This window comes from Oncorhynchus mykiss, chromosome 6, assembly GCF_013265735.2.
Source record: "Oncorhynchus mykiss isolate Arlee chromosome 6, USDA_OmykA_1.1, whole genome shotgun sequence".
Classification (NCBI taxonomy): domain Eukaryota; kingdom Metazoa; phylum Chordata; class Actinopteri; order Salmoniformes; family Salmonidae; genus Oncorhynchus; species Oncorhynchus mykiss.
The window spans coordinates 4850231-4877910 of NC_048570.1; the positions used below are offsets into that span (position 1 = coordinate 4850231).

A 27680-nucleotide genomic window follows, 5' to 3' on the forward strand; every position below is an offset into this window, starting at 1 on the left:
ATTGTATGCCAGTGGTTGTGATCTACTGAAGGAGTGCGCAACACACAGCAGAGTGGTATCTAGCGATGAACAGGAACTCGTCTATGTCTCACCAGTGCCTCTGTTCTGAGACGGTGACCTCAGAGTTGATAAGCAGATTTTAGCGACAGGAAGTCATCTGTGAGCTAGTCACCATTGGCCTACTATCTCTCTTCCTCAACCGATCGCTCGGCTGGCACTTTTTTCTTGACTTTTGTACTTCCTCCTCTTGTCGTCTCGACACCGTTCGAGGAAATAGCCTGAAACTCCTCTTGTTGTTGCACGTTATATTGAGGAGCTGCAGCTCTAGTACTGTTTGACAGATTTTCTGTCCAATCTGTGTCTTAATTCTACACAATTATGCAATTTAACATTTTAAAACATAACATTAACAAGGCTATAGACCGATAAGCATGACTGATTTTAAAATGTATTTCAATCGACTGCTATTTCCAGTAACAACTAGGCTAAAACGTTATTTTCTGACTGTTTTTTTTTGGGGCACATTTTATCAGCTGAATTTTTTTTCGCCCGGCTAATGGCAACTCCTGGTGTGTGCTTGTCAAACAGCACCCCCCCCCCCCCCCCCCCCCCCACCCCCCACCAGTCAACAACAAGACCCAGGCATTTCTTGTTGTCACTATCACCTATGTTAGTTCCACCTCACCTGCAGTGTTTAGTGTAATGAGGTCTGTTGTGCGTCCCAAATGCACCATACCCCCTATTTAGTGTACTACCGTTGACCGGGGCCCGTAGCGCTCTGTTCTAATGTAGGGCACTAACTAGTATGTACAGTGTCTTCAGGAAGGATTCACACACTTGACTTTTTCCACATTTTGTTACAAAGTGGGATTAAAATGATATTGTTTGAAAAAAAAATGACAATTTAATCTACACACAGTAATGGAAAGTAAAACATAATTAAGTATTATTAAATATTATTAAGTATTCAACCCCGTGAGTTAATAGATATTAGAATCACCTTTGGCAGTTATTTAAAGCTGTAAGTCTTTTTTTGTTAAGTCTCAAAAAGCGTTACACACCTGGATTGTACAATATTTGCACATTCAGTTTTAAATTCTTCAAGCCGTGTCAAGTTGGTTGTTGAACATTTTGCTAGACAGCCATTCTCAAATCTTGCCATTTAGATTTTTAAGCTGATTTAAGTCCACTGAACCAGGCCACTCAGGAATATTCAATGTCGTCTTGGTAAGCAACAGTGTATATTTTGCCTTGCGTTTTAGGTTATTGTCCTGCTGAAAGGTAGATTTGTGTCCTAGTATCTGGTGGAAAGCGGACTGTACCAAGTTTCTCTACGATTTTTGCCTGCGCTTAGCTCTTCCTTTTTCTTCTATCCTAAACTCCCTAGTCTTTGCCGACGACAAGTATACCCATAGCATGATGCAGCCACCACCACTAAGATTGAAAATATGAAGAGTGGTACTCAGTGATGTTGGATTTGCTCCAGACAAAAGGTTAATGTCTTCGCTACTTTGTTTTGCAATATTACTTTAGTGCCTTTTTTTTTATTGTGAACAGGATGCATCTTTTTTTGGAACAAATCTTTTCTGTACAGGTTCCCTTTTCACTCTGTCATTTAGGTTAGTACTGTGGAGTAACTACAATGTTGATCCATCCTCAGTTTTCACCTAATAACTTCACCATGCTCTAAGAGATATTCAGTCTGCTTTATTTTTTATTCCATCTACCAATCAGTGCCCTTTCTTGGGAAAACCTCCCTGGTCTTTTGTCGAGGCATTGGGGGGGGAAAACCTCCCTGGTCTTTTGTTGAGGCATTGGGGAGGAAACCTCCCTGGTCTTTTGTCGAGGCATTGGGGGGGGGGGGGGAACCTCCCTGGTCTTTTGTCGAGGCATTGGGAGGGGAAAACCTCCCTGGTCTTTTGTCGAGGCATTGGGGGGGAAAACCTCCCTGGTCTTTTGTCGAGGCATTGGGGGGGAAAACCTCCCTGGTCTTTTGTCGTTTGAATCTATGTTTTGAAATTCACTCCTCGACTGAGGGACCTTTACAGAGATGTAGTCATTTAAAAAATAACGGCACACAATCCATGCAACTTATTATGTGACATGTTCAGCACATTTTTACTCCTGAACCTATTCTGACTTGCCATAACAAAGAGGTTGAATACTTGAGTCAAGACATTCCAGCTTTTTACATTTTGTAAACATTTCTAAACAAATAATTGCACTTGACCTTGTGTGATATTGTCTTCAGGCTTGTAACATAACATTTTTTTGGGGGTGGGGGGTTGAGGTGTGAATACTTTCAGAAGACATTAGCGTTCTGTAAACGGTAATGAATGGGTGGATTGTGTCTCCTTGTCCTACTCTAGCACCCTGTAAAGAATGCTGCTGGTACGATGCATCTCTGTCTCTCATCGCTTCTTTGTTCCAAATTTATTTAGCTTCTAACTCAACTCATTGCTTGCGTCCCAAATGCCACTCTATTCCCTACATAGTGCCTTACTTTTGACCAGAGCCCTATTGGCCCCTATAGGGTGCCATTTATGAATCATCTCATTATCCATCCAGTGTTAGGGTGTTAGGGTTGGCATTGAGCCAAGTGGTGGGATGGTGCTTTGGAAGATGAAAAGGGAGCCGTTGTGGATTAATTGAAGCTGGTTAGAATGGCAGTAGTAACAAACTACACAGAATTAACGTTTTAATAACCTGAGTCGTTAGATCTCCACATCTCTCAAGACAACTGGAGCCCTGGGCCAGTCGCTCTTAAATAACACCGGGGCCAGTCGCTCTTAAATAACACACACTGACTAACGAGGTGACACTAATCGGTGTGCCTAATGTCAAACCTTGACATTTTAAATGGGAAAACCAAAGGCTGTAACTAGGGTTGCACATTTTGGGGAATATTCAGAAGTGGAGCATTTCTGTTTTGAATTAATGGAAAAATATGTAAATGAATATTAATAGCATTTAAATGTAGATTATTTTTTTGCATAGGATATATTTACCATATCATATGGAGACAAACAACTTTTACCTTTTATCAAAACTAGATTTAAATCCTTCCAAAAAAAAAAAGTTTAGTTACGAATTGAACTTAAATGAGTTGACTCTTCACATGGGATGATTTCACTGAACAACAAAAGGGAATATTGAATGATCCCCAATGATCCATCACATCTCCCAAAAACATTTTCAACATACATCTGTAAAAGGGTAGTCTAGAAACTAAAGCTTTGGTTGTCTTCCTCTCAGGCTTCCATGTCTTCTCCCTGGACCTCCTCAATGTCCATCTCTTGAACATCAGACTCTGAGGCCTCATCTTCACTGTCACTTTCCAACCTGGTTGAGGATGGCTCGTTGTCAGGCTCAAAAAGCCTCAAATTTGCCTGGATGGCCACCAATGTTTCAACCCCTGTATTGGTCAGCCTGTTGCGTGCTTTGGTGTGTGTGTGTTCCCAAACAAGGTGTGTGTGTGTGTTCCCGAAAGCACTTACTTGGAAGTGTACTTCGCCAGACTGCCAAGAACCTTGCCCTCATCCAGGACAAGGTGGCGAGATACGGTAGTGATGACACCATAGGCCTTGTTGATCTCTGCACCAGACAGGATGCTCTTGCCAGTATGCTTGGGGTCCAACATGTACGCTGCGGGGTGTATGGGCTTCAGGCAGAAGTCTTCATGCATTATGTATTTCAGAACTGCAGTTTCCTCTGCTTGGAGCAACAGTGAATTGGGCAGGGCAGTACGGATTTCTTCTCTTACATCTGCAAGCAGAGTCTGAACATCAGACAGGATGGCACTGTCTCCCTCAATCCGTGCAATGGCTACTGCTATAGGTTTCAGGCTGCTTTACCACTCTCTCCCAAAATACATCATCCAGGAGGATCCTCTTGATTTGGGCTGTCCATATCGGCAGACTGTGATATGGCCATTTCTTGGAGAGACTCCTTCCCCTCCAGGAGACTGTCAAACAAGATGACAACACCACCCCAACGGGTGTTGCTAGGCAGCTTCAATGTGGTGCTCTTATTCTTCTCACTTTCCTTGGTGAGGTAGATGGCTGCTATAATGTGATGACCATACACCTACCTAACCATTCCCTTGGCTCTCTTGTAGATTCTATCCATTGTTTTCAGTGCCATGATGTCCTTGAGGAGCAGATTCAATGCATGAGCAGCACAGCCAATGGGTGTGATGTGTGGTTAGGACTCCTCCACTTTAGACCAATCAGCCGTCATGTTCGCAGCATTGTCTGTCACCAGTGCAAATACCTTCTGTGGTCCAAGGTCATTGATGACTGCCTTCAGCTCATCTGCAGTGTAGAGACCGGTGTGTCTGTCTGTCCCTTGTCTGTGCTCTTGTAAAATACTGGTTGAGGGGTGGAGATGTAGTTAATTATTCCTTGCCCACGAACATTCGACCCCCCCCCATCAGAGATGATTGCAATACAGTCTGCTTTCTCTATGATTTGATTGACCTTCACTTGAACTCTGCATCCAGCAAATGAGTAGATAAAGCATGTCTGGTTGGAGGGGTGTATGCTGGGAGAAAAACATTCAGAACTCTTCCAATACACATTGCTGTGATCATCAGAGGTGTACCAATTGCGTACACGGCTCGAGCAAGACACTAATCAGCATTTCTCTGACTACATTCCCGAGTCAAAAGAAACTTCTGATTCCAGAAGGACCATGAGCTGTTGCTATCGATAAAGTGCCTGATTCATCATTTTCACCTCGACTAGAGGGACTTTTGTCAGGTTGCTTGTTGTGAGCGCTAAGGGAAGTTTATGCACTTGGCCAGATGATTCGGCTATTTTTTTGTTGTTGTTGCATTCTTCACACGTGATTTTGCACAGTATTTGCAAGTGTACACAGCTTTTTCCTTCTACATTAGCTGCAGTGAAATGTCTCCTCACATCAGATGGTGCCTGTGGCATTTACCTGTAAAGATTAGAACAAAATGAATGGGGGGGGAGAAAAATCCCAAGTGCATGTACAGATAAATAGTTAAGCAGTTAGATATCTTGCAAAAGGAGTTAAATGTTTTAAAATTAAACCTGTATGGAAACAGGTGAATTAATATTCAATAGCCAGGCTCAAGCCAGCTAAAACCCCCATGGTAGCAACGACTAACTAGCAGAAATGGTTAACAAGTTAGAATCGATTTAAACACACTTTGCTGTAGGCTACTATTGACTAGTTAACAAAAATGATGTATGTCGTATAAAATATATTCACCCCTACCCAGTATCAAAACTTACCAGAAAGCATGTAGTCCTTGGCTCAGACAGTGTAGTAGTGTGGGCTCAATAGCATCTCATTAGTGCTGCAAGATCTTGAGAATCAGCTGCACATGTGATGGAAGAATGCACTGTGGGTTGCAATGCGATTGAATTGGGGATAGATTAACCAAAAATATTTCCTACAAGATGTAGAATTGCCTTGTGTGTATCCCACAAAAAAAGGTTTACTGTTTATAAGCTAACATTTTTTTAATGAATTTAAGCCCTCTAATTTTGCTTAACTTCCCATTGGGAAATTATTTAAATTTACCTGAACTTTTCCAACCCTTTGCAGACCTATCTGCAGAGGTGGGACCAGGTCATGTGACTCGGGACCAGGTCATGTGACTCGGGACCAGGTCATGTGACTCGGGACCAGGTCACGTGACTCGGGACCAGGTCACGTGACTCGGGACCAGGTCACGTGACTCGGGACCAGGTCACGTGACTCGGGGCCAGGTCACGTGACTCGGGGCCAGGTCACGTGACTCGGGGCCAGGTCACGTGACTCGGGGCCAGGTCACGTGACTCGGGGCCAGGTCACGTGTCACAAGTTATCAACTGAAAATGAGAACAAGATGTATTTAGGTTATCCTTCAGCTACTCCCTTTAAATCTAAATTATTTTTTTGCAAAGTTTGTGTTCACTGACAGGGTTTAGGCGCCCCGCCTGAGAATTACAATGGCAGAAAAATCCCTGATTTACCTTGATTGACATGCAAAAATATATGAGTAGGCTACTCATGCAACATTCAATATATCTCGACACATGTTATTAAAGAAGGGGGGGGGGGGGGGGGTTCCGGGGTTCCGGGGTTCCGTGGTAACGGGTTCCGTTTCACTCAATACACATTAACTAATAGGCTGAGGTTTTATATTTGACTCGTTGAATACAGCAGGGTGAATGTGCCATGTGCACCTACGGTGGCCATAGCAACGGCCTCCTGCACCAGCTTCAGGGTAATACATGTTGCGCTCCGTTTGGCCGTAGTTGATTTTAAATGTTTGCGGAAGAGGGAAGTCATGCTGCGAACAGACATCATGAATCCAATTTGTTAATTTTTTTTATTTTTTTTATGGCCACATTGTTCCAATGACCTTGAATGTGAACAGATAGGGGACATCCCAAATAGCACCCTAATCCCTATATAGTGCACTACTTTAGACCAGAAGCACTAGGCTATATAGCAGTGTTACTCCATATGTTTTGTTGTTGTAAGGGGTCACTTTGGTTTGAGACGGTCTTTCAGAGGGCCTCAGATCTTTTCATTCGTTACTTTTCTTCCAATATTATCAACCGAGAGGAAATTCAGAGCAATAGAACGTATGCAATTGATTTGATGTACAGCACATTACAAATATGTGTGTGTGTGTGTGTGTGTGTGTGTGTTATTATATATAATATCACACACACAGGCTACATCACATGTATACGACCCATATTAAGGGTTAACTCAGTAGTAGGATGAGAGAATGTCCCCTCTGCTACTTGACTGAATTCATTCTCGACTTCTAGTCTGTTGATATCCTTGTGAGGCAATACAGGTCTTCATTGGTCAGTCTGTTGCTGTTCCTTGTGAGGCAATACAGGTCTTCATTGGTCAGTCTGTTGCTGTTCCTTGTGAGGCAATACAGGTCTTCATTGGTCAGTCTGTTGCTGTTCCTTGTGAGGCAATACAGGTCTTCATTGGTCAGTCTGTTGCTGTTCCTTGTGAGGCAATACAGGTCTTCATTGGTCAGTCTGTTGCTGTTCCTTGTGAGGCAATACAGGTCTTCATTGGTCAGTCTGTTGCTGTTCCTTGTGAGGCAATACAGGTCTTCATTGGTCAGTCTGTTGCTGTTCCTTGTGAGGCAATACAGGTCTTCATTGGTCAGTCTGTTGCTGTTCCTTGTGAGGCAATACAGGTCTTCATTGGTCAGTCTGTTGCTATCCTTGTGAGGCAATACAGGTCTTCATTGGTCAGTCTGTTGCTGTTCCTTGTGAGGCAATACAGGTCTTTATTGGTCAGTCTGTTGCTATCCTTGTGAGGCAATACAGGTCTTCATTGGTCAGTCTGTTGCTGTTCCTTATGAGGCAATACAGGTCTTCATTGGTCAGTCTGTTGCTATCCTTGTGAGGCAATACAGGTCTTCATTGGTCAGTCTGTTGCTGTTCCTTGTGAGGCAATACAGGTCTTCATTGGTCAGTCTGTTGCTATCCTTGTGAGGCAATACAGGTCTTCATTGGTCAGTCTGTTGCTATCCTTGTGAGGCAATACAGGTCTTCATTGGTCAGTCTGTTGCTATCCTTGTGAGGCAATACAGGTCTTCATTGGTCAGTCTGTTGCTATCCTTGTGAGGCAATACAGGTCTTCATTGGTCAGTCTGTTGCTGTTCCTTATGAGGCAATACAGGTCTTCATTGGTCAGTCTGTTGCTATCCTTGTGAGGCAATACAGGTCTTCATTGGTCAGTCTGTTGCTGTTCTTTTGTTTCACAATGTTCAATTGTCGAAAAATTTTGCTTCACAGGAATAAGTGATGACATATTTCACTTTTTTTGTACACACTGTTTCAGAAGTGGATACTGTCTGACACGAGGCAGAAATGGGTAACACCTGATCTTAGTTCACCTTGCAGTTTGCCTGTATCTCATCACTCTCTATTTCCAGCACGGTCAGGACAGAGGACTGTGATGACACTGGCACATGAAAAGAGGGGGGGTTCTCAATGAAGTTGAGTAATGATATCCTTTTAGTATGTCTGGGTTGGATGTGGTGACTGCTCTGAGTTTTTGGGGAAATGAACAACCTGTCAGGTATGCACAGTGTGGTGACTTTTTTATTTTGAAGTGCTGGGACCACACCTAGCAGGTTTGTCTGGAGTTTTATCTTTCCCTTGGAGCTGGAGATTCACCGTGTTCAGGTGGCAGGTGATGTCAGTTAAAGAGCCAGCTTTTAATATCCACTGTGGATCCTCCGGCTCTGGCTCTACTCTCTCCCCTGGCTGTGGCTCAGCCGGCTCTGGCTCTACTCTCTCCCCTGGCTGTGGCTCAGCCGGCTCTGGCTCTACTCTCTCCCCTGGCTGTGGCTCAGCCGGCTCTGGCTCTACTCTCTCCCCTGGCTGTGGCTCAGCCGGCTCTGGCTCTACTCTCTCCCCTGGCTGTGGATCCTCCGGCTCTGGCTCTACTCTCTCCCCTGGCTGTGGATCCTCCGGCTCTGGCTCTACTCTCTCCCCTGGCTGTGGCTCAGCCGGCTCTGGCTCTACTCTCTCCCCTGGCTGTGGCTCAGCCGGCTCTGGCTCTACTCTCTCCCCTGGCTGTGGCTCAGCCGGCTCTGGCTCTACTCTCTCCCCTGGCTGTGGCTCAGCCGGCTCTGGCTCTACTCTCTCCCCTGGCTGTGGCTCAGCCGGCTCTGGCTCTACTCTCTCCCCTGGCTGTGGCTCAGCCGGCTCTGGCTCTACTCTCTCCCCTGGCTGTGGCTCAGCCGGCTCTGGCTCTACTCTCTCCCCTGGCTGTGGCTCAGCCGGCTCTGGCTCTACTCTCTCCCCTGGCTGTGGCTCAGCCGGCTCTGGCTCTACTCTCTCCCCTGGCTGTAGCTCAGCCGGCTCTGGCTCTACTCTCTCCCCTGGCTGTGGCTCAGCCGGCTCTGGCTCTACTCTCTCCCTTGGCTGTGGCTCAGCCGGCTCTGGCTCTACTCTCTCCCCTGGCTGTGGCTCAGCCGGCTCTGGCTCTACTCTCTCCCCTGGCTGTGGCTCAGCCGGCTCTGGCTCTACTCTCTCCCCTGGCTTGCAACAAATTCACGGATTTGAGGGAGGAGCGAGAAATCTTTCCAAAACAGCCATCTCGCCTCATTTGTGAAATATCAAGTCGCCTTATTCTGTCTGGTATTCCTCAAGAAACTCGTGGAATTACCGGTGATTTAGTGCCCTCGCAATAATGTTAAGCATGATTTACTGCATCGCGTTCTTTAAGTCGTTTTTTTTAGTTTAGTCACAAGTGCTTCCTGACGAATGATGCAATGAAATGTAACACATTGGGGAATATCCTCTCTCTTTCTCATCAGGCCTATGAGTCCCGTCTCCTTCCCTTGCGTGTTTTTGGGGCACCGTCAGTGCACACAGATGCCAGATTTAACCTGCCAATTTATTATTATCAGCAAAAAAATGTATCGAGGGCTTTCATAACATCTGCTCGTGTTTTGTCCCTGAAGGAGCCGTATACATGAAAGTTCCTCTCTGAACGACTCGTTCTGAGGGAAGTGGACTTAAACACACAACTGGTCACGTACAGCAGTGCTTTATTTCCCCCAAAATATTTACATCAAAACCTTCTGCTGTCATTTGGAGGCTGTTCAAAAGAGACGAGGGCGTAATGAGACGACATCCCTCCTTCTCTCCTTCTCTCCCTTTGTCCTTCCCTCCTTCTCTCCTTCCCTCCCTTTCTCCTTCCCTCCCTTTCTCCTTCCCTCCCTTTCTCCTTCCCTCCCTTTCTCCTTCTCTCCTTCCCTCCCTTTGTCTTTCCCTCCCTTTGTCTTTCCCTCCCTTTCTCCTTCCCTCCCTTTCTCCTTCCCTCCCTTTCTCCTTCCCTCCTTCTCTCCTTCCCTCCCTTTCTCCTTCTCTCCTTCCCTCCCTTTGTCCTTCTCTCCTTCCCTCCCTTTGTCCTTCCCTCCCTTTGTCCTTCCCTCCCTTTGTCCTTCCCTCCCTTTCTCCTTCCCTCCCTTTCTCCTTCCCTCCCTTTCTCCTTCCCTCCCTTTCTCCTTCCCTCCCTTTCTCCTTCCCTCCCTTTCTCCTTCCCTCCCTTTCTCCTTCCCTCCCTTTCTCCTTCTCTCCTTCCCTCCCTTTGTCTTTCCCTCCCTTTCTCCTTCCCTCCTTCCCTCCTTCTCTCCTTCCCTCCCTTTCTCCTTCTCTCCTTCCCTCCCTTTCTCCTTCTCTCCTTCCCTCCCTTTGTCCTTCTCTCCTTCCCTCCCTTTGTCCTTCCCTCCTTCTCTCCTTCCCTCCCTTTCTCCTTCCCTCCCTTTCTCCTTCCCTCCCTTTCTCCTTCTCTCCTTCCCTCCCTTTGTCTTTCCCTCCCTTTGTCCTTCCCTCCCTTCTCTCCTTCCCTCCCTTCTCTCCTTCCCTCCCTTCTCTCCTTCCCTCCCTTTCTCCTTCCCTCCCTTTCTCCTTCCCTCCCTTTCTCCTTCCCTCCCTTTCTCCTTCCCTCCCTTTCTCCTTCTCTCCTTCCCTCCCTTTCTCCTTCTCTCCTTCCCTCCCTTTGTCTTTCCCTCCCTTTGTCTTTCCCTCCCTTTGTCCTTCCCTCCCTTTGTCCTTCCCTCCCTTCTCTCCTTCCCTCCCTTTCTCCTTCCCTCCCTTTCTCCTTCTCTCCTTCCCTCCCTTTGTCCTTCTCTCCTTCCCTCCCTTTCTCCTTCCCTCCTCTCCCTTTGTCCTTCTCTCCTTCCCTTCCTTTTGTCCTTATCTCCTTCTCTCCCTTTGTCCTTCTCTCCTTCTCTCCCTTTGTCCTTCTCTCCCTTTGTCCTTCTTTCCCTCTCTCCCTTTGTCCTTCTCTCCCTCCCTCCATTTGTCCTTCTCTCCCTCCCTCCCTCGCTACATCCCTCCCTCCCTCAGGATGGATGTTGTCACTCCGTTTTCTTCCCTTCTAAAAGCCTTGTCACCAGTAAATCATCTGTCAGGAGAAGTACGTCACCGTTTCCCTGCTTTTCTAACATCCTGTACTGGGCCCTGTGCCTTGGTATACTAAACACGCAAAGTCTAGTCTAGTAGGCGTTTAACCAAAAAGACGGTGTCTGTTAGGATCACAACTCTTCTCTCCCCATGTTCTACAGAAGATGGAAACGGGCTGATTTGGAGAAGACGCTGCTTAAAACGGCAGCGTGTGTGTACTATGAAATATACTGAGCGCATATATGAACGCAACATATATAGTGTTGGTCCCATGTTGTTTAATGAGCTGAAATAAAAGATCCCAGAAATGTTCCATATACACAGAAAGCTTGTTTCTCACAAATTTGTTTAAATCCCTGTTTGTGAGCAGTTCTCCTTTGCCAAGAATAAGCCATCCACCTGGCATGTGGCATATCAAGAAGCTGATTTTTAAACAGCATGATAATTACACAGGTGCACCTTGTGCTGGGGACAAGAGAACACTCAAATGTGCAGTTGTCGCACGCAACAAAATGGCACAGATGTCTCAAGTTTTGCGGGAGAGTGTAATTGTCATGCTGACTGCAGGAATGTTCACCAGAGCGGTTGAAAAATAATACACGATTTTAATATATTATATCAACTAAAACACAAGTCCAAATCCACACCGGAGTTGCTTACCAAGAAGACAGTGAATGGTCTTGAGTGGTCGAGTTACAGTTTTGACTTAAATCTACTTGAAAATCTATGGCAACGCCTAAATGGTTGTTTAGTAATGATCAACAACCAATTCAACAGAGCTTGAATAATTTTGAATATAATAATGGGTTAATGTTGTACATTCCTGTTATGGAAAGCTCAAGAGACTTACCCAGAAGGCTCAGCTGCCAGAGATGCATCGACAAGGTATTGACTCGTAATTCACACCCATGTAAATTAGTTTTCCGTATCTCATTTTCAATACATTTGCTAAAATGTCTAAACATGTTTTTTTTTTTGTCATTATGATATACAGTGTATTCAGACCCCTTGACTTTTCCCACATTTTGTTACGTTACAGCCTTATTCTAAAATGGATACAAATAATAATAAGTCATTTATCAATCTACACACTATAATGACAAAGCAAAAACAGATTTTTTTAAAATTATTTATTTTTATTTATTTTTTATTTTTTAGCTTTCTATAGGCTAGGCCTATTATATTTATTTCTCAACTTTCCTAATATTAAACACATTGCTTCCCTTTACAACAGGAGTGTAGCCTACCTGGCTGGCATGAAAATGAACCAGGAGAAAAGCGTCCTCCATTCACTATTTAAGGGCATAGATGACATGTATTTTTCCCCGCTGCCCCTGTTCTGAGACAGGTGCATGATAATGGGTCCATTCTAAACCAAAACAAATTTCACACAAATATTATTTAGCATATTATTTAGTATATGTGTATATATAAAGACAATATTAGATTAAGAAAAGAATAGCCTGTTTTCAGACTTTGCTATGAGAATTGAAATTTAGCTCCGGTGCATCCTGTTTCCATTGACAGAGCTCATAGCGACCATTGGAGAACCTTCCAGAAGGACAACCATCTCTGCAATACTCCACCAATCAGGCCTTTTGTGATAGTCTGGTCTGATGGAAGCCACTCCTCAGTAAAAGGCACACGACAGCCCACTTGGAGTTTGCCAAAAGGCACCTAAAGGACTCTCAGACCATGAGAAACAAGATTCTCTGGTCTGATGAAACCAAGCTTGAACTCTCTGGCCTGAATGCCAAGTGTCACGTCTGGAGGAAACCTGGCACCATCTCTATGGTGGAGTAAAGTACAGAGGTCCTTGATAAAAACCTGCTAAGGACCTCAAGACTGGGGGAAAGATTCAACTTCCAACAGAACAATGACCCTAAGCACACAGCCAAGACAACACAGGAGTGGCTTCGGGACAAGTCTCTGAATGTCCTCGAGTGACCTTACCAGAGCCCGAATTTGAACCCGATCGAACATTTCTGGAGAGACCGGAAAGTAGCTGTGCAGCGATGCTCCCCATCCAACCTCACAGAGCTTTAGAAGATCTGCAGAGAAGAATGGGAGAAACTTCGAAAAATACAGGTGTGCCAAGCTTGTAGCGTCATTACCCAAGAATACTTGAGGCTGTAATCGCTGCCAAAGTACTGAATAAATGGTCTGAATACTTATGTAAATGTGAGATTTTGTAATATATTTTCTAAAAATGTCTAAATCTGTTTTTGCTTTGTCATTATGGGGTATGGTGTGTAGATGGGGGGGGGGACTATTTCATCCATTTTGTTACAGCCTTCTTCTAATGTGGAAAAAGTGAAGGGGTCTGAATACTTTCTGAATGCCACTGTGTGTGTGTGTGTGTGTGTGTGTGTAGATGGAAAGAATAATATATTGAATTCATTTTTATTTCCGGCTGTAACACAAGGACGGAATAAGTGAAGGTGTCAATACTTTCTGTCGGCTCTGTAACCTTCAGTATCAACGAGCACCTACTTCTACACATCTGTTTTAGTAACGCAATGATGAGTTGGCAACTTAGTGACCCCCCCTCCCCCGCCCCCCGCCCTCCCCCAGCATCGTGATTTTAGGAGTTCACCTTGTACCTCTCTGTTCTTGTAGGACTTGTTTGTTCTGTTTTAAAAGGACAGACGCTGTACAGATATGATAGTCGTAGTTTTGTAAACGTAGTTTTGTGAGATGGATGATAAGTTTTAGTCTACTTTCACTCTGGTGTTTTTTATTTTTTATTTTTTTTAAAGGGGATGACGACTACGGCCCCATTTTGAACGTTTTAGTTTACACCGGGACCTGGGGATTGAATTCTTTAGTTTAGCTGATTTATTCTCTCCCTTCTTTCCTCTCTCTGCATGGAACCTTCTATTTTAATCTCAGTGCCATTCCAGAGCCCCATACAGGGTCTTTAGGTAGAGAGGCACCGCCACCTCTCTTTAGGCTTATAAATATCTGACCTATAACCTCTCTCGCTGTCTCTCTGTCTCTCTCTCGCTGTCTCTCTGTCTCTCTCTCTCTCTCTGTCTCTCTCTACAGTCACGTAGGGAAGAGGGGGGTTAAAACCACAGTGGTCTCTCTCTGTGTCTCTGTCGCTCGGTCGCTCTCTCGCTCTGTCTCTCTCTCCCCTGTTTTTACAGTCACGTAGGGAAGAGGGGGGTTAAAACCACAGTGGTAGTTGTAGGCTAGTGTAATAGTACTGATTTATAACATTTTGGGGGGGGGGGCTAAAGTGAGAATCAGTGAGGGTTTGTGTGTGTCCGGCCAGCTACATCAACTGATTTGATGTACTCTTAAGCCAGTGCTGCTGATTATTAACTACAGATGGGCTTGATGATTAATTGACCAATTGAATCACGTATGCTTGTATTGGAGTACACCACCAAATGAGTGGAGGTTGAGGAAAGGTTTTGGGGGGGGGGGGGGGGGGGAGAAACTCTGAAATAAATGCATGTCTAGACTAGTGTTTTGCTTTTTTATTACAGCCATTCAGAAAAATGGGTGAATCTGCTTTTACAGCACAGCTCTATTTTTAGTACCATGGGGTTTCCACCCACGCCTCTCAGCTATGGAAATAGTGAAAGTCATGTGACGTTGGTTCTAGAGATCTGTCAGGCTCCTATGGTCAAATAGAATTTTATTTAAAAAAAAGCATGGATGCCATTTACTTGTTTTCAATCAAGGTTCACAGCTGAAGAGGAGCAGGCTGAGGTTATAATGGAGGCCAGTATATTTAGCCAAGGTTCACAGCTGAAGAGGAGCAGGCTGAGATTATAATGGAGGCCAGTATATTTAGCCAAGGTTCACAGCTGAAGAGGAGCAGGCTGAGGTTATAATGGAGGCCAGTATATTTAGCCAAGGTTCACAGCTGAAGAGGAGCAGGCTGAGGTTATAATGGAGGCCAGTATATTTAGCCAAGGTTCACAGCTGAAGAGGAGCAGGCTGAGGTTATAATGGAGGCCAGTATATTTAGCCAAGGTTCACAGCTGAAGAGGAGCAGGCTGAGGTTATAATGGAGGCCAGTATATTTAGCCAAGGTTCACAGCTGAAGAGGAGCAGGCTGAGGTTATAATGGAGGCCAGTATATTTAGCCAAGGTTCACAGCTGAAGAGGAGCAGGCTGAGGTTATAATGGAGGCCAGTATATTTAGCCAAGGTTCACAGCTGAAGAGGAGCAGGCTGAGGTTATAATGGAGGCCAGTATATTTAGCCAAGGTTCACAGCTGAAGAGGAGCAGGCTGAGGTTATAATGGAGCCCAGTATATTTAGCCAAGGTTCACAGCTGAAGAGGAGCAGGCTGAGGTTATAATGGAGGCCAGTATATTTAGCCAAGGTTCACAGCTGAAGAGGAGCAGGCTGAGGTTATAATGGAGGCCAGTATATTTAGCCAAGGTTCACAGCTGAAGAGGAGCAGGCTGAGGTTATAATGGAGGCCAGTATATTTAGCCAAGGTTCACAGCTGAAGAGGAGCAGGCTGAGGTTATAATGGAGGCCAGTATATTTAGCCAAGGTTCACAGCTGAAGAGGAGCAGGCTGAGGTTATAATGGAGGCCAGTATATTTAGCCAAGGTTCACAGCTGAAGAGGAGCAGGCTGAGGTTATAATGGAGGCCAGTATATTTAGCCAAGGTTCACAGCTGAAGAGGAGCAGGCTGAGGTTATAATGGAGGCCAGTATATTTAGCCAAGGTTCACAGCTGAAGAGGAGCAGGCTGAGGTTATAATGGAGGCCAGTATATTTAGCCAAGGTTCACAGCTGAAGAGGAGCAGGCTGAGGTTATAATGGAGGCCAGTATATTTAGCCAAGGTTCACAGCTGAAGAGGAGCAGGCTGAGGTTATAATGGAGGCCAGTATATTTAGCTGTGTACCAAAAGAAGAGGGGGGGGGGGGGGCTTCCATTTTGTTTTGCTGATAAAAGCCAATCCTAGACGGTTGCTTTTAAAGCAAGAGGCTAGTGTCTCTTTTTTCCAAATCCACAAACTGAGGCCACATTGTGTTCAGCGATTTAGGCTCTGTATCACGTTTTTGACGTTCTTGTAACAAATGGGCAATCTAGCTAATTGGACAGATTGTATTATTTATAAAAAAAATGTAAAATGATTATATATATATATATATATATATATATATATATATATAAAGCTGTTATACAGTGGAGGCATCAGGATTACCCTACCTGTGTTGTCAGAGGTGATGATATTCCTCATCACAGTGCTTCCGTGGATTCCAGAACGCCTGGAAAGTTCCAGAGTGTGATTGTTAGTGTGCTCCGTGTTCCGTCAAGGGGTCCGATCTACTCTCCTGGTGCGGAATCTATCGACTACAGGCCAAAAGCAAGCTGTGCTCTATTTCCCACAACCATCTATCTGCGCAGTAGTTCTCCAACATCATCATGTTGTAGCTCTGGGAGAATCTTTTTAAAACTAGCTATCGAAACTTTTATTTTTATTAAAAACACAATTTTGAATTGTTACATTGATTGGGCTGATAAAAGCACACGAGGAGCTGTAGCAGAGCTCCGTCTACATGGACTGGTATTTTAATCAACAAATAGGCTCAAATTATTTTCTCAATGGGATTTTTGTCTTCTTCTTCTCCCGGACAATTGGCCGGCGGCAATTTTATCTTTCGTCTGGGGTCGAAAAGCTGGCTACTACCGACTAACCAAAACCTTTTTGCTGGATTAATGTATCTAGAATTGAAGAAAATATGTTTCATTCAAGTGAACAAATTCTTATTTACAACGGCGGCCTAGGAACAGTGGGTTAACTGCTTTGTTCAGGGGGCAGAACGACACATTTTTAGTACCTTGTCAGCTCGGGGGATTCGATCTTGCAACCTTTCCGGTTACTAGTCCAATGCTCTAAGCGCTAGTCTACCCTGCCGCATCTACACTCTAACCACTAGGCTACCCTGCCGCCTCTACACTCTAACCACTAGGCTACCCTGCCTCCTCTACGCTCTAACCACTAGGCTACCATGCCACCTCTACACTCTAACCACTAGGCTACCTGCCGCCTCCACACTCTAATCACTAGGCTACCCTGCCGCCTCTACACTCTAATCACTAGGCTACCCTGCCGCCTCTACACTCTAACCACTAGGCTACCCTGCCTCCTCTACACTAACCACTAGGCTACCTGCCACCTCTACACTCTAACCACTAGGCTACCCTGCCTCCTCTACACTCTAACCACTAGGCTACCCTGCCACCTCTACACTCTAACCACTAGGCTACCCTGCCACCTCTACACTCTAACCACTAGGCTACCCTGCCACCTCTACACTCTAACCACTAGGCTACCCTGCCGCCTCTACACTCTAACCACTAGGCTACCCTGCCTCCTCTACACTCTAACCACTAGGCTACCCTGCCACCTCTACACTCTAACCACTAGGCTACCCTGCCGCCCCTACACTCTAACCACTAGGCTACCCTGCCGCCTCTACACTCTAACCACTAGGCTACCCTGCCTCCTCTACACTCTAACCACTAGGCTACCCTGCCTCCTCTACACTCTAACCACTAGGCTACCCTACACTCTAACCACTAGGCTACCCTGCCTCCTCTACACTCTAACCACTAGGCTACCCTGCCACCTCTACACTCTAACCACTAGGCTACCCTGCCGCCCCTACACTCTAACCACTAGGCTACCCTGCCGCCTCTACACTCTAACCACTAGGCTACCCTGCCGCCTCTACACTCTAACCACTAGGCTACCCTGCCTCCTCTACACTCTAACCACTAGGCTACCCTACACTCTAACCACTAGGCTACCCTGCCTCCTCTACACTCTAACCACTAGGCTACCCTGCCTCCTCTACACTCTAACCACTAGGCTACCCTACACTCTAACCACTAGGCTACCCTGCCTCCTCTACACTCTAACCACTAGGCTACCCTGCCACCTCTACACTCTAACCACTAGGCTACCCTGCCGCCCCTACACTCTAACCACTAGGCTACCCTGCCGCCTCTACACTCTAACCACTAGGCTACCCTGCCTCCTCTACACTCTAACCACTAGGCTACCCTGCCTCCTCTACACTCTAACCACTAGGCTACCCTACACTCTAACCACTAGGCTACCCTGCCTCCTCTACACTCTAACCACTAGGCTACCCTGCCACCTCTACACTCTAACCACTAGGCTACCCTGCCGCCTCTACACTCTAACCACTAGGCTACCCTGCCACCTCTACACTCTAACCACTAGGCTACCCTGCCACCTCTACACTCTAACCACTAGGCTACCCTGCCACCTCTACACTCTAACCACTAGGCTACCCTGCCTCCTCTACACTAACCACTAGGCTACCTGCCACCTCTACACTCTAACCACTAGGCTACCCTGCCTCCTCTACACTCTAACCACTAGGCTACCCTGCCTCCTCTACACTCTAACCACTAGGCTACCCTGCCTCCTCTACACTCTAACCACTAGGCTACCTGCCTCCTCTACACTCTAACCACTAGGCTACCCTGCCACCTCTACACTCTAACCACTAGGCTACCCTGCCACCTCTACACTCTAACCACTAGGCTACCCTGCCACCTCTACACTCTAACCACTAGGCTACCCTGCCGCCTCTACACTCTAACCACTAGGCTACCCTGCCACCTCTACACTCTAACCACTAGGCTACCCTGCCACCTCTACACTCTAACCACTAGGCTACCCTGCCACCTCTACACTCTAACCACTAGGCTACCCTGCCGCCTCTACACTCTAACCACTAGGCTACCCTGCCTCCTCTACACTCTAACCACTAGGCTACCCTGCCACCTCTACACTCTAACCACTAGGCTACCCTGCCGCCCCTACACTCTAACCACTAGGCTACCCTGCCGCCTCTACACTCTAACCACTAGGCTACCCTGCCTCCTCTACACTCTAACCACTAGGCTACCCTGCCTCCTCTACACTCTAACCACTAGGCTACCCTACACTCTAACCACTAGGCTACCCTGCCTCCTCTACACTCTAACCACTAGGCTACCCTGCCATCCCTTATGGAGTTACCAAAACCACACACCTCTACCCTGGAGTTCTACATAGAGACTGGAGGTTGTTTGTTTGTTTGTGGATGTTCCATTAGAGTGGACGGATGGGCACAGAATGTCATTCAACACAAATTCCTTTTCACGCACAACAAACGCTTCGTTGAAGAATCCCTACTGTTGACCAATCATTGACAAAGGTTCTACTGACTTACACATTTCAACACACACACACACACACACACACACATATACACACACACACACACACACACACACACACACACACACACACACACACACACACACACACACACATATATACACACACACACATATACACACACACAAACTGTTCCCGAAATGGGAAGCATGCGCACACCTTTATCTATCTGTGTGAGGGGGCTCGTGCCTGTCTGTGTGAGGGGGCTCGTGCCTGTCTGTGTGAGGGGGCTCGTGCCTGTCTGTGTGAGGGGGCTCGTGCCTGTCTGTGTGAGGGGGCTCGTGCCTGTCTGTGTGAGGGGGCTCGTGTCTGTCTGTGTGAGGGGGCTCGTGTCTGTCTGTGTGAGGGGGCTCGTGTCTGTCTGTGTGAGGGGGCTCGTGTCTGTCTGTGTGAGGGGGCTCGTGTCTGTCTGTGTGAGGGGGCTCGTGTCTGTCTGTGTGAGGGGGCTCGTGCCTGTCTGTGTGAGGGGGCTCGTGCCTGTCTGTGTGAGGGGGCTCGTGCCTGTCTGTGTGAGGGGGCTCATGTCTGTCTGTGTGAGGGGGCTCATGTCTGTGTGTGAGGGGGCTCATGTCTGTCTGTGTGAGGGGGGCTCATGTCTGTCTGTGTGAGGGGGGCTCATGCCTGTCTGTGTGTGGGGGCTCATGCCTGTCTGTGTGAGGGGGCTCATGCCTGTCTGTGTGAGGGGGCTCATGCCTGTCTGTGTGAGGGGCTCACGGCCTTGTTGGTCCTGACCACAACATCAATCTCCTGTACGGAGAGGCTCCTTCCGACCTTGCCCTGTTCTTTCTTCTCTCTGTCTGCAGGGCAAAAATCCCCCTAACAAACCATCTCTCCTGAGGCACTCTGGGAGAATAATGGACTCTATAGCCACTGCACTTCTGTGGTTGGTGTGTGTGTGTGTGCACAAAAGGATTTAGACTGATTTAGTGAGATCCTGAACCATATGGTCTCTGTCAAGTAGTCAGGCAGAGACGCAGGCTCTGGGGAGAGCGACTGGGAGGGCCCTTCTTTTCTCTCTCTCTCTAAAGCCACTTGTCTCTGTCTGTCTCTCTTGCTGCTTGCCTCCTCTCTTTCTCCCTTCCTGCTTGATATCTCATTAGTTTGAGTTCACTCACTTGGCACAACTTGAGTTCAAGGCTGTTTTTTTTACAGTTTTTATTGCAGTTCCAGTACAATCCGAACACAGTTTCCTACCACTGATGGTAATGACTCTCGCTAGCGAGTTGGCTCCGTTTTAGGTTGTTATAAATATATGAATCGTTATGAGTAATGGAGAAGAAGTTTCCCATCCGGACAGACCCGAGGAGAACAACTAGACCCGTTCTGTATAGTCCTGGTCGGACCCAAATCCGAGCCAAAAAAACATCAGCAAAGACCATTTGGTAAGCTACTTTTTTAACCAGAGCTGCTGGAGCACGAGGCAGAGTGGTGATGTTCTGGCAGGGAGGAGCGAGAGATGAGAGACCACAAACAACCAAGCTGACTCGTGCTCTAGTCGACGAATAGCTGCTAAAGCTCAAATTAATTACATAGAAACGGGTCTTGACTGCATCAAACCGGGGAAAAACTCATTTGACTCTGCACGTGCTTTCTCCTCCTACACAGTAACGAACGACTCCATTCAGAACAAAACAGAGCAGTCTTACCTGTTGGCTCTTAGTCGTTGTAACCTATCCTCCCTAAATTCCCATTCTGACCGCTCCCTACACACACACACACACACACACACACACACACACACACGTGCTGAGTGAGCACACAAGCTCATGTTAGGCCTATGGAAATAAACACATATCTGACAGGCTACAGAAGCTTCATTCTATGCCAAATAACGACAGTTGGATAAATTTAAAAATAAAAATGGACTGGTTGAAGTAGGAAAATCATGAGTTCCAACAACGAGCTGCAGTTTTGGAATAATTGATTCCCATCTATTTTCTCGCTAAGGCTCTTATGCGAACTGCCATTTGGGATTGGTTAGCCTAGGTTAAAGGTCGACCTCTAGCCTAGGTTATAACATTTTTTTTTCCCCAGTTGGGGCCTTCCTCTACATAAATAATAAATCAGGCATACTCAAACATAAAAAAAAGAATGTCAATGCCCATCCCTAACCTTCTCAATTTAATTTCACTAACTCATCATTTTAGTAGGGTTGACCCTTCCTCCTTTCTTTGACCCCTGACCTACTAATTTGTCATGGTGATGGGTTTAATCTGTTCTGTTGTTCGTTAGCCTATCCAGATGTTATGTGAGGTGAGGTGTGTCTAATGTGGCTCTGGTACAGACTAACTGCTACTGAGGATCGGGAGAAGGGGGGGCGTAGACCAGACGCAGCATGGGACATGGGCCTTCCTTATCTTAATAGCTTATCACTGCTTTTCTCGTGTACACACATTATTATTATTATCAGTGCTAATTTCTCCTTAGCAGACTGTGCGGTGAGAGAATCGTGCTCCGCTGTCCTGTCACAGCCCCCTGTAGAGTTGACAGGACGTTGATCGATCTAGAATGTAGGCTACTGTTAGCCCACATGGACTTGACTCCTACTGCGGTCAGTCCCCTCTCTCTCTCCTCTATGAATTACATTGTGTTGATATCAACTGGTTGTATTATATCGTGGAACACACATCTTTACAAAGGCAGTAACCGGCAATGACACAAGCCTTGTTTTTGTAAATTAGCAAACGAGACTTATTTCCCGAGCCCTTATCACTGTCGAGACACTTATTTTGTAATGTAATAAAATAAATCCGGATGGAATATGAAATAAATCATGATGTGATATATGATGATGTGATATAACCGAATAAAATTATGTTTTATATAACAGAAGAAAATAAAGTATGCCTTAATAGAACCAGAGTCGATGTGTTTAGACATTCCACTTGACCAGCCAGAAACACGACACCAAATGAGTTTTACATCTAAAATGTTTTTACCGAAAGATCGAGCTGTGACCTCCGTTCGTTTAGGTTACTGATTACTACCCTGGAATAGGAACTGTGCTCTTGGACAAACATGTTAAGGATGCTTTCAGCACCACACGAATAGGTGGACAGTTCCCTGATCCACTCTCGCTGTGTGTCTGCCCGTCTGTCTGTCTGTCTGCCCGTCTGTCTGCCCGTCTGTGTCTGTCTGTCTGCCCGTCTGCCCATCTGTCTGCCTGCCCGGCTGTCTGTCTGTCTGCCCGCCTCTCCGCTCACAGAGGAATTCACAACACAACTCCTGGGTAAAAATAAACGAGTGTGTCTTGATTTAAACTGTTTCCAACCTGCAAAATAATTGTTCTGAACAGCGACTTGAAAGACTGTTTTCATTCCACCCGCCGGGCTTATATATATATATATAAAAAAAAAAATAAAAATGTTGGGTCAAACACAGAGAACCGTGGGACTCTACCTTGATGCAGGACTCTACCTCGGGGAGCAGTGTGTTTGTGTTAGGCAACAAGGACGCCATTGTGGGGGCGCTGCTTTGTTGTCTTTGAAGCCACCCGCTCGGTCCCCTAATGAGAGAGAAACACACACTAGTGACACCAGCTGTAGACTACGTGATGATGATAAGGGCTACATGATCACATCTCCACTTGATAATGTGCAGGGCTGTTTCCAGGCATAAGCGACTTACGCCGTATTAACTCAACGTGTAAAGTGTTGGTTTCATGTTTCATGAGCTGAAATTAAAAGATCCCAGAAATGTTTCGTACTCACAAAAAAGCTTATTTCTTTAAAAAAACAAAAACAATTTGGTGCACAGATTTGTTTATATCCTTGTTGGTGAGAATTTATCCTTTGCCAAGATGATGATGATAATAATAAGATAATCACCTGACAGGTGTCATATGGAGAAGCTGATTTTAAACCTGGTCTGTCTGCTCTCCAACACACTAGGAGACAAGTTCACCGTTCAGCAGGACATTAACCTACAACACAAGCACAAATGCAATGTATGTTCAATGTATTCACACCCCTCGACTTATGTTGTAGCTTGAATTCAAAATTGTATTTAAAAATATATTTATTCTCACCTACACACAATATCCCTTAATAAAGTGTCAACATGTTGTTGTTGTTTTTTTAAAACCTTGCAAATTTATTGACATTGAAATACCGAAATATATAATTTACGCAATTGTATATTTTAATCAATTTGGCTGTAACACAACAACAATGTGGAATAAGCCAAGGGGTCTGAATACTAGCTGAAGGCAGTGTTATCTCTGTGTGTGTGTGAGGTGCTAACCACTCTGTTCTCCTCCTCGCCAGGTGGGTTCTCTGTGGTGTTCCTGGCCCGGACACACAGTGGCATGCGCTGCGCTCTCAAGAGGATGTACGTCAACAACGTCCCTGACCTCAACATCTACAAGAGAGAGATCACTATTATGGTGTGTGTGTGTGTCTCCTGTGTGTGTGTGTGTGTGTCTCCTGTGTGTGTGTGTGTGTGTGTCTCCTGTGTGTGTGTGTGTGTCTCCTGTGTGTGTGTGTGTGTTTGCGTCTCCTGTGTGTGTGTGTCTCCTGTGTGTGTGTTTGCGTCTCCTGTGTGTGTGTGTGGTGTGTGTGTCTCCTGTGTGTGTGGTGTGTGTGTTGTGTGTGTGTGTGTGTGTCTCCTGTGTGTGTGGTGTGTGTGTTGTGTGTGTGTGTGTGTCTCCTGTGTGTGTGTTGTGTGTGTGTGTGTTTGCGTCTTGATTCCTTGTCTGGTTTCTATGCCTCCAGTAAACTGTATCAACCTCTAAGAAGAAAGTTGTTGAACATTGACCAGATGTTGTTTTACCCTGAACTTCTGACCCGTCTGTAACTGAACAGAGTTATTTTATGTGGCGTGTCTTTCTCTGTGCTGACTTTAACACTGGAGAGACACACACACACACACACACACACACACTGGAGAGACAGGGCTGTCGAGGTGACGTGTCTCTGACTAATAAAGAGTAACTACATAAAGAAACAAAAGCCCGGCACGTCAGACGCAGCACTGAGTTATGACTTACTGTAAAACTTACTGTAAAACTTACTGTAAAACTTACTGTAAAACTTACTGTAAAACTTACCGTAAAACTTACCGTAAAACTTCAATTAGTAGACTGGTGTTTTTTGTTGTTTAAATCCCTGAACACAACAGTCGCTTATTATAGACATGCTTCTAATTGAAAGAAAGGGGGAAAAACTCCCTCGACAACAATTATTCTCCTCTTTTGACTGTGCTTTTCTGTCAGTTCTTACTTGCGCCACTAGGTGACGATCAGCCTCTTTCTAGGGTTCTGTGCTTTCAAAGTGGATGACTGTTTTTGTGCTTGCCAGTTATCTAGCAGTTGTCGGCTGTTTTAGCTGCCTGTTAGCTAGCAGTTCTCCGGCTGTCTGGCTGCCTGTTAGCTAGCGGTTCTCCGGCCTGTCCTAGCTGCCTGTTAGCTAGCAGTTCTCCGGCTGTCTGGCTGCCTGTTAGCTAGCGGTTCTCCGGCCTGTCCTAGCTGCCTGTTAGCTAGCAGTTCTCCGGCTGTCTGGCTGCCTGTTAGCTAGCGGTTCTCCGGCCTGTCCTAGCTGCCTGTTAGCTAGCAGTTCTCCGGCTGTCTGGCTGCCTGTTAGCTAGCGGTTCTCCGGCCTGTCTTAGCTGCCTGTTAGCTAGCAGTTCTCCGGCCTGTCCTAGCTGCCTGTTAGCTAGCGGTTCTCCGGCCTGTCCTAGCTGCCTGTTAGCTAGCAGTTTCTTACTGCCGATTTTTAAACACAGATTGCCATTCATTTTTTCCCCCAAGTCATTACTAATTATTTAATGAAACAAATCCAACATTACATCTTGTAAATCACCTCATAAACTATTTAAGCTCTTGGCTCCTATAAGGACCATAGACCTCTCATGAGTGTCCACCCTGTCTGTGCTCTTCTCCTCTGCAGAAGGAGCTGTCTGGTCATAGGAACATAGTGAACTACCTGGACTCTACCATCAACTCAGTAGGGGACAGTGTGTGGGAGGTGCTCATTCTCATGGAGTACTGTAAAGGTAGGTGTTATAGGTTTCCCCCTGTGATTTTTTTAATACAATGGGACCGGTCATTATTGTTTTATTGAGCATGAGACGGGTGCAACATTTGAACAAGCAGACCTGTGATTTTTATATTGACCCAATAAAGTAGAATTAACTTAAACACAATCTCTCTTTGTCCCTCACCCTCTCTCCCGTTCACTCTCGCCTCATTCCCGTTCACTCGCCCTCCTCCCTCTCCTCATTCCCTCTCTCCCTCTCCTCATTCCCTCTCTCCCGTTCACTCGCCCTCCTCCCTCTCCTCATTCCCTCTCTCCCGTTCACTCGCCCTCCTCCCTCTCCTCATTCCCTCTCTCCCGTTCGCTCTCTCTCCTCATTCCCTCTCTCCCGTTCGCTCGCCCTCCTCTCTCTTTCTCCTCGTTCCCTCTCTCCCTCCTCTCTCTCCTCATTCCCTCTCTCCCGTTCGCTCGCCCTCCTCTCTCTTTCTCCTCGTTCCCTCTCTCCCTCCTCTCTCTCCTCATTCCCTCTCTCCCGTTCGCTCTCCCTCCTCTCTCTTTCTCCTCGTTCCCTCTCTCCCTCCTCTCTCTCCTCATTCCCTCTCTCCCGTTCGCTCTCCCTCCTCTCTCTTTCTCCTCGTTCCCTCTCTCCCTCCTCCCCCCAGCTGGTCAGGTAGTGAAGCAGATGAACCAGCGTCTCCATATAGGGTTTACGGAGCCGGAGGTGTTGACCATCTTCACTGATACCTGTGAGGCTGTGGCCAGGCTGCATCAGTGTAGAACCCCTGTCATACACAGGGACCTGAAGGTAAGGGAATTACCCATCTCTTCCTCCTGTCCTCATCCGTCACCTCTTTCCTACTCTCATCCCTATTCCCCCTCCACCCCTTTCCTACTCTCATCCCTATTCCTCCTTCACCCCTTTCCTACTCTCATCCCTATTCCTCCTTCACCCCTTTCCTACTCTCATCCCTATTCCTCCTTCACCCCTTTCCTACTCTCATCCCTATTCCTCCTTCACCCCTTTCCTACTCTCATCCCTCTTACTCCTTCACCCCTTTCCTACTGTCATCCCTCTTACTCCTTCACCCCTTTCCTACTGTCATCCCTCTCTCTCCTTTACCCCTTTCCTACTCTCATCCCTCTTTCTCTCCTTCACCTCTTTCCTACTCTCATCCCTCTTTCTCTCCTTCACCTCTTTCCTACTCTCATCCCTCTTACTCCTTCACCTCTTTCCTACTCTCATCCCTCTTACTCCTTCACCTCTTTCCTACTCTCATCCCTCTTACTCCTTCACCCCTTTCCTACTGTCATCCCTCTTACTCCTTCACCCCTTTCCTACTGTCATCCCTCTTACTCCTTCACCCCTTTCCTACTGTCATCCCTCTTACTCCTTCACCCCTTTCCTACTGTCATCCCTCTTACTCCTTCACCCCTTTCCTACTGTCATCCCTCTTACTCCTTCACCCCTTTCCTACTGTCATCCCTCTTACTCCTTCACCCCTTTCCTACTGTCATCCCTCTTGCTCTCCTTCACCCCTTTCCTACTGTTGTCACCCTGGAGACTGACACCAGACTGACACCAGACTGACACCAGACTGACACCAGACTGACACCAGACTGTTGGGTTATTGAATCCCAGAAGGACACTGCAAAATGCCTTGTCCTGTCATCTACTCTGAGCTGTGTCTCCTAAAAGCAAGTCGTCTGTCGTCTGTCGTCTGTCGTCTGTCGTCTGTCGTCTGTCGTCTGTCGTCTGTCGTCTGTCGTCTGTCGTCTGTCGTCTGTCGTCTGTCGTCTGTCGTCTGTCGTCTGTCTCTGTCGTCTGTCTCTGTCGTCTGTCTCTCCCTGTCTCTGTCGTCTGTCTCTCCCTGTCTCTCCTAAAATCAAGTGAAATAGAGAAACTAATAGTACAAAAGGGAAAATAAATAACATAAATATGGGTTGTATTTACAATGGTGTTTGTTCTTCACTGGTTGCCCTTTCCTTGTGGCAAAAGGTCACAACTCTAGCTGCTGTGATATTTGCATTTAAAAAAATAATTATTTGTGGATCTGTGTAATCTGAGGGAAATATGTGTCTCTCTAATATGGTCATACATTTGGGCAGGAGGTTAGGAAGTGCAGCTCAGTTTCCACCTCCTTTTGTGGGCAGTGAGCACATAGACAGACCTGGCTCTCAAGAGAAGACGGGCTACAGCAGCCTTTCTCAATAGCAAGGCTATGCTCACTGAGTCTGTACATAGTCAAAGCTTTCCTTAATTTTGGGTCAGTCACAGTGGTCAGGTATTCTGCCACTGTGTACTCTCTGTTTAGGGCCAAATAGCATTCTAGTTTGCTCTGTTTTTTTTGTTAATTCTTTCCAATGTGTCAAGTAATTATCTTTTTGTTTTCTCATGATTTGGTTGGGTCTAATTGTGCTGTTGTCCTGGGGCTCTGTAGGGTGTGTTTGTGTTTGTGAACAGAGCCCCAGGAACAGCTTGCTAAGGGGACTCTTCTCCAGGTTCATCTCTCTGTAGGTGATGGCTTTGTTATGGAAGGTTTGGGAATCGTTTCCT

At 46.3% G+C, this 27680-nt stretch overlaps 1 protein-coding gene across 2 annotated transcripts in view; it reads left to right on the forward strand.

The window, feature by feature from the left end:
• Positions 1–27680, forward strand: part of bmp2k (BMP2 inducible kinase) — a 92575-nt gene that overhangs the window by 7356 nt on the left and 57539 nt on the right. For both annotated transcript variants that reach the window (XM_036979244.1, XM_036979245.1), the window contains exons 2-4: positions 23420–23538; positions 25040–25145; positions 25789–25931. In XM_036979244.1, the coding sequence (XP_036835139.1) occupies positions 23420–23538; positions 25040–25145; positions 25789–25931 (368 nt within the window). The remainder of the gene's footprint in view (positions 1–23419; positions 23539–25039; positions 25146–25788; positions 25932–27680) is intronic.